General features: G+C 38.9%; 2 protein-coding genes across 5 annotated transcripts in view; one reads left to right on the forward strand and one right to left on the reverse strand.

Moving 5' to 3' along the window:
• The window catches only part of Calhm4 (calcium homeostasis modulator family member 4), a 134,229-nt gene that overhangs the window by 96,381 nt on the left and 26,649 nt on the right, over positions 1–11,199 (forward strand). The gene's annotated exons all lie outside the window — the stretch shown is intronic.
• The window catches only part of Trappc3l (trafficking protein particle complex 3 like), a 49,611-nt gene that overhangs the window by 36,539 nt on the left and 1,873 nt on the right, over positions 1–11,199 (reverse strand). For both annotated transcript variants that reach the window (XM_033763403.1, XM_010614035.2), the window contains exons 2-3: positions 8,756–8,853; positions 6,167–6,266 (exon numbers count right to left, since the gene is read on the reverse strand). In XM_033763403.1, the coding sequence (XP_033619294.1) occupies positions 6,167–6,266; positions 8,756–8,853 (198 nt within the window). The remainder of the gene's footprint in view (positions 1–6,166; positions 6,267–8,755; positions 8,854–11,199) is intronic.

Raw genomic sequence — 11,199 nt, forward strand, 5'->3', positions numbered from 1 at the left:
GGTCACCTGGACTTTTGTGAAGTGGCTATTCATTTCACTTGTTCATTTTTTGATTGGGCCTTTTATTTAGGAAGTCTAATGTTTTTTGAGTTCTTTATGTATTCTAGAATTTTTTTTGTACTGGGAATCGAACTCAGGTCCTTGTGCTTGCAAGGCAGGTGGCAGAACCACTGAGCTAAATCCCTGGCCCCTCTTTATATATTCTAGATGTTAGTCCTCTGTGTGAGGATGTGATGGCGAATTTTTTTCCCATTCTGTAGGTTGTCTGTTCACTCTGTTGGTTATTTCTCTCACTGTGAAAAAGAATTTTCATTTGATATGATCCCACTGATAACTAGGCTTCTCTTTAGAAAGCCATTGACACAGGCTGGGGATGTAGCTCAGGGGCAACAGTGCCTGCCTAGCAAGCGCGAGGTCCTGTGTTTAATCCCCTGCTACTACTAAAAAAAAAAAAATAATCTTTGACTCCTTGACTGTACCTGTGACAAGTTTTAACATTTAACTATTTGATCCAGTTTAATTTTAGTTTAGTACATGTTGAGCAGTATGGTTCTACATTGAGTCTTCTGCATGAGAATAGCCAATTTTCCCACCACCAGTTAAAGATACTTTCTGTCTCCCAGTTTATGTTTTTGGCCCCTTTGTCAAAGATCCAAAATGTTGAATGTGCTTGGGGTAGTTTCTCTATCATCTGTTCTATTCCACTAAGCCACATGTCTGTTTTTGTAGCAGTATCATGGAGTGATTATCACTGTAGCTTTGTAATATAACTTCAAGTCCAGAAAGCTGATGGCTCCTGTTATCCAGAATTGTTTTTGCTATTCTGGGTCTTTTCCCGTTCCATATGAATTTTAAGATTGTTTTCTTCTGTTCTGTGAAGAATGCTGTTGATATTTTGATTGAGATTATATCAAATCTGTCTATGAATTTTAGAAGTATGGCCATTTTGATGATATTGGTTCTGCCTATCCAGGAATGGAAGCTATCTTTCCATCTTCTAATGTCCTCTTTGATTTCCTTTTGTGGAGTACTGAGTTTTCATTGGTTGAGATCTTTCACTTTCTTATTTAGGCTAGATATTAAGTATTTCATTTTTCTTGGTGGTGTTGTGAATGGTATTTTTTTCCTAAGTTCTTTCTCGGTGAATTTATTGTTGATGTACATGAATGAAATTTTTGGATGTTAAATGTCTGTCCTGATACATCGCTCAATTTGGTTATTAATTCTAGGAGTCTTGGTGGATTTTTTGATTTTTCTATGGAAAGGATCATGTTATCTGCAAATAATTATAATTTGACTTCTTCCTTTTCTATACATGCCACTTTTATTTCTTTTTCTTGCTTAATTGCTCATGCTAGTGTTTTGAGTACTGTGTTAAATAGGAGTGGTGATAGTGCACATCCTTGTCTTGTTCTGATTTTAGAGGGAAAGCTTTCAGTGTTTTCCCATTTAATATGATGTTGGTTGTAGGTCTGTCATAAATGGCTTTTATCTGTACTTGTTTCTTCAGTATTTTTATCATGCAAGGATGTTGGATGTTGTCAAAGGCTTTTTTCTGAGTCTAGTGAGATGACCATGTGATTTTTTTGTCCTTTTTTATGTACCTAATTATTGCTTTGTGTATGTTGAACCATTCTTGCATCATTGGGATGAAGCCCACTTGTTCATAATGTCTGATCTTTTTGATGATTTGTTGTACTCTGTTTGCCAGTATCTTGTTGAGGATTTTTGCATTCTTATTCATTAAAGAGATTATTGTATAGTTCTGATTTTTTCTGAATCCCTGTCTGGTTTTGCAATCAAGGTAATGCTAGTTTCTAGGAATGACTTTGGGAAAACTCCTTCCCCTTCAATTTCATTAAAGAGCTTGAGAAGTGTTGGTGTTAGATCTTCCCTAAAGTCTTTGTAAAATTCAGCATTGATTCTATCTAGATCTGGGCTTTATTATTGGTAGGATTTTTATTACTGCTTCATTATCACTGCCTGTTATTGGATTATTCAGGTTTTAAAAATGTTCTCGGTTTTGTTTTGGTAATTAACATGTATCTAGAAATGTATCCCTTTCTTCTCAATTATTTGGCGTACATGTTTGAAAGGTAGTTGTTAATAATTTTCCTGATTTTGGCAGTATCCAGTGTGATTTTTCCTTTTCATTTCTAATTTCTTTGATTTGGGTCTTTTCTTTTTCAGTTAGATTGGCTAGAATTTGTCTATTGTATTAATTCCTTTGAAGAATAGACTCTTTGATTCATTGGTTCTTTCTATTTTGTCTCCATTTTATTGATTTCTCCCTTTGACTTTCAAAGTTATCTTCCTTCTACTAACTCTGAACACATATTTCTTTTTTGTTTGTTTGTTTGCTTGTTTGTTTTTGGAGACAGGGTCTCACTATGTAGTTGAGATTGACCTGGAACTCACTGTGTAGCCCAGGCTGGTCTTGAACTCACAGCAATCCTCCTACCTGAACCTAACGAGTGCTGGGATCACAGGCATGCGCCACCATGCCTGGCTTGAACACATATTTCTTAAACTGACTTTTTTCCTCACTATATTTCCTTACGGATTGAAATTAATATGTGGAATTATCTCTTGCAAGTTCACAGACGCCTTTCAGCAACTTGGACTCTGTGCTCGGAGCCAAGCAGAACAGTGGGAGGATCGGAGACTCCTCAGGGTCACTGCACTGCCAGGCTGGAGCTCAGTTAGACTGGGTTAGCGTTCTCAAGGCTCAGAGTGTGAGCTCTGATCTCCAAGGCAGGCAGGAAGTGACTCCTGTGCTCAGCAGTGAGATGCATAGGCCTCTATTTCAGCCTGGTTATTGCTCTTCACAGATGTTTTAAAAAATTATCCTTAAACACCTATTTGTAAACATAACTGGTTTTATTATTACATGGAAAATGTCTGTATCATACATATAGAAACATCCAGAGGAATGTAAGTTTCACTGTTTTCTTAACATATCTTTAGAATGGAGCCTCCAATCAGTTTTTGAAATTATTTTGTTTTTCAGATACCAAAGCTAGCAAGCAACTTTAAGTATTTGAGTCATTTTATTTTCTACCTTATATATTTTTTGGATCATCAGGTAATGCTCTGCTTAAGTATCCATAAGCCTGGCATTTTAGAAACACATTTTATTATTATATAGCTCTAGAAAGACAGCAGAATGGGTTAGGACAAATCTCAAGGGATAATCACTCTCAAGCCAATCTGAGTGTCATGACTGGGAGGCTGTGCCCTACTACCCAGAAGGCTGAGTGGAGTCCAGGAGAGGTGGTGCACACCTGTGATACCAGCATAGCGGGAGCTGAGGCAGGGGGAATCACATGGCCAAGCACCGCCTGGGGTAAGTTAGAGCTGGGGATGAAGCTTGGAAAAAAGGCCCTGGGTTCAAGCCCCAGTACCACCACACACACACACACACACACACACACACACACACACACACACACGGTTCAGGGGAGCTATCAAGTAGAATACAACAAACAGAGCTATCTACATTTATGTGAGTGGATAGTAACTCTGTTGTTTTGGCCATAGAATTAGTTTGGTAAAAAGTTATCTTATTTTTCCAACCATTGCTTCAGTATCCTACTTATATTCTGTCAATCAATTAGAAAAAGACACTAAAAATATGCTTAAGAAACAATGGCAGGCACAATCAGTCAGTGGTTGTTAACAAAGGCTCCCACAACATTTGGTAGAGGAAAGTTAGCTTTTTTGACAAATAGCGCTGGGAAGGTAGTTATACACAGGCAGAAGGTTAGATATAAACTACTTTCTCTTACCATGTACTGAATAAAATCAAAATGGATCAAAGACCTACATATTAAAACAGAAACAATCTGTTGGAAGATGAAATATGTAAAACTCCTGAAAATCCATGAACAGAACTCCAATTTCACAAGCAGTTACACCAAGGATCAACAAATGGGATTAAAAAGCTTCCGCACAGCAAAGGAAAAAAGCAACAGAGCAAAGAGACAAACTATAGGATGAGATAAACTTTGCCAACTACTCCTCAGACAGTGGGCTAATCTCCACGATGTATGAAAAACTAAAAAAATAGACTCTTCCCAATATAAGACCCATCAAAAATGGCAGTTGAAATAAATAAATACTTTTTAATAGAAGATGTACAAGTGGGTAATAGATACATGATGAAAAGGTTCAATATCTTTGGTCATAAGAAGAATGCACATTAAAACAACACTGAACTTCCACCTTATTCCAAAGAGAATGACTGTCATCAAAACTCATAACAAATGCTAGAAAAGCTGCAGGGGTAGGGATGTAAACTGGTACAACTGGTGTGAAATCAGTATGAAGATTCCTCAAAGAACAAAAATTAGAAATTCTACCTCTCCCAGCTGTTTCCCTGTAGATATCTTTCTGAAAGAGTCCATGGCCTCACGTTACAGTGACACATGCATATCCATGTTCAAAGCAGCACAGCTCATAACAACTAAATCTTGGAAGCAACCTACATGTTCATCAACGGACAGATGGGTTAAGAGAAGGTTGTATATACATCCACAGTGAAGTGCTGCTCAGCCATAAAGGATGATACATTTGAATCATTTGTAGAAAAATGGATGCCCTTAAGACCATAATGGCACATGAAATAAATAGACACACGAGCTGAAATATTGCATGGTTTCTCTTATGCAAGAAACATAAAGTACAAACAATGTGAGGAGTAAAAGGAAGGATAGTAGATCAATCATCTGCAAATTAGGATGCAGAGATGTAAGGATGGGAAGAAAAGAGGGGAAGGGGGAGTAAAAGAAAGTGAGATGTGTTATGTGGGTGCACCAACTTCTCATGATGAATGAATCATTATGTACAGCAAACATGTACAAATAAGCACTAAAATATTTTCTAATCTAAAAACTTGCTTAATGGTAATGAAAAATTCACTGTCCTAAGGTTAGAAAGGACCTGGATTCCAATTCCAGCCCTGTGCGTCACTAAAGGTGAATAATGATTGTAGTAACACTAGTAAGTGGGAAAGAAACTTCCCTTTGGATTGTTTTTTGTTTTTGTTTTTGTTTTGTGTTTTGTTTTTTGTTTTGGGGGGGTTTTTTGGAGACAAGGTGTCACTATGTAGTTGAGATTGACCTGGAACTCACTATGTAGTACAGGCTGGTCTTGATCCTCCTGCCTCAGCCTCCCAAGTGCTTGGGTTACAGGTGTGCGCCACCATGCCCAGCCAGGACTGTGGTTTTGATGCATAATTTTTCATATATGCTATTATTTAGTTTAATCATATTCTTTCTGAGATTCAATTTTCTTACCTGCAAAATGGGAATAAAAACTCCTATTCTGCCTATTTCAGAGAGCTGATGTAAGGATGACAGACGAAACATAAGTAACTGCAAATAGAATCACAAAGCATATCAGAGCCAGGCTTGTGAAGAGTCAGTCTGGCCATGAATAAAAACTTTAAATAATGAGGGAGGAAAGAATGGACTGGCTTGTTTGGCCAGCTGTGTATGCCTTTGGGCAACCTCTGGGATCCTCCAAAATATCTCATCCCACGCATACCTTCTGAGTGTCCCACGTATCACAAATGTTAAGTTAATCACCATCGGCCTGAAGAATGAAGGCGTGCTGGCTAAGGACATGCTTCACGACTGTACATCTGAGAAAGCTGAGGCAGTCTTGGGGGATTCCAAGGCGTCTCCCACACGTGAGGGCTGTGAAAGATCTTAAAGCTCATGCATTTCCAGGAAGCTCTGGATTTTTCTTGGAAATAGCTACAACAATATTCTCTGATCTTGCCAAAGACTATTTCCTTCTACATGGTGAAAATCAATGACAACATAAAGAAACTCATTTGGCAAGTATGTGTGACAAGGCTCATGTTACACTTCCTCTGTTGACCTTCTTGGGACACTTTTCCTAGTGTGACACAGATACACACCACACATACCATGTAGTCAGGAAATCGATAGATGCATAGAGGCCTGGAAGCATCCCACTTCTGTTCACAACAGCATTGTCAGCAGCTGAAGTAAAATGCTTTTAAATTAGAATCCCTGTCTCAGCACCTGGCAACATATACACATGGAACCTCTCTAACCAGAGCAGAAAACGAGAGCAAACTCAGAGAGAGCCAGAGATTTTAAAAGCGTATCATCAGCATGGCTAAATATGCATTTACCTGGGCAATTATGTCTGTAATTTCTGAGTAACTGTGGCATCTTGTCACACAGGTCCGAGCCAAAAAGTCTTCCACCAGTCGTGTTCCAATGCTGTATCCCCTGTGGGTGAAGGAGAGTGTGATCTCCATAAGTGGAAACAAACGGAACCAAACCAAATGGGCCAAGTCAAATGGCCTTTGGCATCTTTGTCCCATTGAGCACTGAAGGAGAGAGCAACACGTCAGGAAACCAGGCCTGGTACCCGAGTGCTCCCTCTTCTAGGATAATTTCCAGGGTAGGAGAGCAGGCATTTCCAGGATGGGTTCTAACAATCAGGGAAGAAGTGAGCAGAAATATTAGCAGTTATATCCAAGATAAATACTGTGTGTGTTGGGGTAATCAAGGCCAGAAATTTCACTTTTCATTCCAGAGAAACTGAAATGATGGGGTTTGGGGGAAGCATTTATCTTACCCATTGATTCCACCCCCAGTAAGTAGCCCTAGCAGTCCTGAAATGCTCTTATGAAAGAGCCTTTCACGGAGATATGAGAACACATCTGAGATGACTGAGCGTCTCCTTGAAGACTGGAATTTAAAGGGCCTGGATTCCAATTCCAGCCCCATGATGAGAGATACGAAGAACTGTCAGCATCTCTGTCTTATAAAGACTTGTGGTCCAGTTGAGGGACTACAGCTTTAATAGTGAAAATGAAGAAGGTAAACTGTTTTTTGCAAAAAGGTTGCTAAAAATTGGCCTTTAATTTTTCAGCTACATACAGAAATGAGTGAAACTATTGGGACAGATAGAGCACCAGACTGCCCAGCAGGACAAAGGCATTGCAGGGCTTAGAAGAAATAATTGTTCCCGGGGGTCTAAAAATGGGTGAGCGATTTTCTGACAACTTCAACATTGAAGGGAGATGGATTTGGTGTCAGCGTGCTTATTAATTCACTAAGTCCAGTGGGATATTCTATTTATATTTCTGAATGGATAGAAATAGTCATTTTAACCCATTCAACTTTTGAGAAAAATGGTTTCTAGTTCTAGCCAGGAACCTCATGCTGAGAGATTTTAAAGTGCAAAACACTTACTTTGAAAGAAACAGTGAACCGGATTTTAAAATGTGTACAGGGCTGGGGATGTGGTGGGAAAGCGCACACCCAGAGTGACGGGGCACACACGGTCCTAATGATCCCCAATTACTTTTTGCATAGCTGTGGCTTCTGCCCCTGGGAATAGTGATGGAAACCAGAGGGTTCTGAGCAGTGCATAATTATTTATCTTGCTTTGGTCAGAGAAAATGTTTCTACACAGTAAATATTTGTAAATCAAATTAAAAATGTAAGACTTTCAGAAGCCTTTAAAGAAATTCAAATGTCTTTTTTTTTTAAGCAAAGACCTTCCTGAAACCTCTGAAAATTTACTTTATCAAGTACTTAATCCGTATTTGTTAAAATGTTCATTCCATTAGGTCCACAAATTTATTTTTCTGTCAAGGAAATGACCTCCTAGAGCTCTCAGAAAAGCAGTGCAAACTTCCTATAAATCATGTTAAATAACCCTGGAAGTGCTAAGGGGGACACTGCCGGGTGTCCCGAGCATTAGCAGCTACCGCAACTGCGAGCAGCTGAGCTGAGAAGAGGCTGAGAAAGCCAGGGACCGGGTCATCGGGCAGTTTGCTTCTAATCTAGAAAATAAAAAAATAAAATAAAATGTAAAAACAAAGAACAGAGAGGCATGTACCAAAACAGAATTTTCTGAAAAGAAAAAGGAGAATAAACATACAAGGGAGAAAAACAAGTTAGAAAAGATCTTTCAAGCTTTCCTTTGTTGTTTTCGGTATTCCGGCAGAAAATATAGTGAACCTTTTTTAAAAGCTCTAAAACACTACACTAAATTTCCCCGTCAGTCTCCTAAGTAAATCTTCTGGGCAGTGCGTATTTTCCAATCATTGCTCTGTTAGAGTCCTTTTCAGGGTCCTTTATTAAGAAATTTAAAATGTTGGTAGACATTTTAGGGTTTAGCAATAATCTGATGGTCATATAATTATTTTGAGGGAAATTAAAAGCTTGAATTTAGCAGGAAGAATCCCTACTAAAAAAATACATTAAAATAGGCTTTATTTAAAAAGGAATAACTGAGTTTTTACATATTTAAAATAAATTATAGTAATGGTAAAAATTCAAGTAATAAAAATGTGATATAGGAAAAAGAAAATCTTTCAACCTATAACTCACGATCTCTGTTTGTTTTTTTGTTTTTGGTTTTTTTTGGAAAAGTACCAGTAGTTTTTTTTCTTTGCATATCTTTTCATTGATAATACACTTGTAAACAAATATTTATGAGTGGAATTGTTTTAGCAAAAAAAAAAAATTGCTGAAAAGAAGCAAATGTGTTATTCTCTCATGTTATTTAAAGAATAATATCGGGCCGGGGATTTAGCTCAGTGGTTCCGCCGACTGCTTGGCAGGCACAAGGTCCCGAGTTCGATCTGAATCGCGTCAGGCTTTTGCTGTGCTCCCCGGAAGCAGCGGAGCGGCTGGTGGGAAGGAAGAGGCCCCAGAGGCAGGGAAAGGCCAGCGTGTCAGAAAACACGGCAGTGACTCACATTTTATCTAGGTATTTGTTCACATCTTCATCCTTTTCGTGATCCTTACACAGCTGCGCAACCAGAGCTCCATAGGTGAGCACAAAGAGGTCTTTGTTCTAGAGAGAAAGGGGGAACTTTAGGGGATAGGCAGTGATGGCAACACACTGCATATTTTTAAAACAAAATCTTGGCTTGAAATCAGCCTCAGAGACCATTTTTCCCCATCCTCCCGTTTTTGCAACACTTTTTACTTTTGAGAACAAATTTTGCTGATAACATTTACAAACACATGGCGGCAGCTGAGAGGAAAAGCTGTGAAATAAGTGTCTTAACGTGAGCACATCTTCCTGTGCGTTGCCTACAGCATACAATTGCGGTGGACTTTCATGGAGGAAGGGTTTAAAAGTCACTGGTTTCTGAGAGAAATTTCCACTGCCCTGCAGTGACCCTGGACTTGGGGTTCAGGTGGGGATTCAGAGAGTAACCAGGGAGCCTCCTCGCCACCCTCAGGACCCCACCGGTTCCAGGGAGACATCGGGATGCACCCGACTGCCGGGCTCATTTGTGCGATTTTTTTTTCTTTTTACTTAAAAAAGGAGACTGTGTGCTTTCTTTACTATCCAAAATATGTCCAATTTTAGAATGATTTACAAATTACAACTGGTAGCTGAAGCCAAATTTAAATTTTGTTTAGTCTGCAAATGTTGAAAATATGGGAAAAAAAAAAACCGGAAAGCTCAATAAATCCCTTTTTAGAAGGCTTTACTTTGCTTCTGGTATTGAGATCTGAGAAAGGGGTGGAGATCTTAGCGCTGCCGGAGCGCCCACCCAGCACCAAGGCGCACGGAAGGACCAGGACGCTGCAGTGGAGGGGCACGGGTGGGCCACGGAGAAGGGTGGACCGGAAGTGATCTTATTTTGCACATGGTCTTGTGTTTTCGGGAGAGGTCAAACAGATTGCGGTTTGGAAGAGGTATCTTCACCCATAGGCCCAGGGATCTTATAAACAAATAGGGTAAAATAAGGCCTTATAATATGTGGGTCTTTTTAAAAAAGCACTGGCAGAAGTGACTTAAAAGCAAAATTTTTGTCAGCAAAGTAAGTATTATCATTTTGATTTAAATACTTCCAAAGTTAGCCCGGCACCACTAGTCCCTTCTCTTATGTACGGGTAGACACCTTGAAAAATAGGCTTCTTTAGTTGGGTAGAATATATATTATCAACAAGTAAATTTTAATGAATGGAGCCCAACTGTTATTTGGTACATATGCTCACAATTTATGTGAAAGAATATAAATCAAAATGTCACAAATGTTTATAGAATATACATTAATTGTTACTGTGGCAACATACAATTCAGGTGTAAGAAAATAATGAGTATGTTGATATTTTTACCAGTAAATAACGGGTGTGAGAAGTGATATGAATAAAAGTTTTTAAACCTAAAACTGAGAGGCTCACCATGTGTTATGGCTGTGTCTAGATGTCCCCCCAAAGCCTCGTTTGAGCATGAGTGGGGCTTTCTCAGAGGTGTCAGGATCTAGAGTTTGTGTGGCTGGGATTGATTCCTGGTACAGTAAGTGCTAGGATCAAGGGCCCTAGGATTGAAGGTGTGAGTGCTGCCACTTAAGGGGCAAAGAAAGCTGTGGCAGCCCCTTGCTTGCTTGCTGTGGCTCTCTTCTGCTTCCCATAAATGGTCTCTCCTCTGTGATGCCCTTCTGCCATCTGCCTTGGAGCCAGCCAATAATGGACTGAAACCTCTGCAAACCGTGAGCAAAATAAACCTCCCCCTTTAAATTAGATGTCAGATATTTTGTCTCAGCAACAAGAAAGGTAACTAGGGCACCAGCTATTCAATTGTGATCTTTTTCTTACTTAAAAATTCCAAGAACCTACTTATTAATAACAATTTATAAATTAAATAAATGAGACATAATTAAAAATTAAATATCTACCTAACCTGTAAGGAGCCACAATAGAAAACAAAGAGCTGGTATGTACTACTGCTACTGCATAAAAATAAGCAAAGGTGAAAGAGGGAGAGACAGTGCAACAGAGAATATGAATGGTAAAGTATTTCTTACTACTGGCAATATAACGAAAGAATTTGCACAAGAGAAAGAAGGAGAAAAGTTATATCCTACTTACCTGCCATATCCTGAGCATTGTGCCCATTTATAATTAAGACCAGACTGAAATAATAGCATTTCCCCCACCCTGACATACCACTATATTTTACGTACAAATGAGTTTCAAGTTCAAAGCCCCTAAAAGCCTGAGTCCTTCTTTCTGCTTCATGATCAAGAACTGTACCTTGAACTATATAGATCCAGTTATGTGTCCAACAATACCGTGGACCTCAGTGAATGTTAACACAGCTACTTCTTCACTGTTTTTAAATAATTTCATACATGAAAATAGAACCCTCAATTCTTTCCAGAGGATAAAAATGTTTTAACCA

The sequence above is a fragment of the Fukomys damarensis genome, unplaced genomic scaffold (assembly GCF_012274545.1).
Source record: "Fukomys damarensis isolate Sample0158 unplaced genomic scaffold, DMR_v1.0_HiC HiC_scaffold_14, whole genome shotgun sequence".
NCBI classification, from domain to species: domain Eukaryota; kingdom Metazoa; phylum Chordata; class Mammalia; order Rodentia; family Bathyergidae; genus Fukomys; species Fukomys damarensis.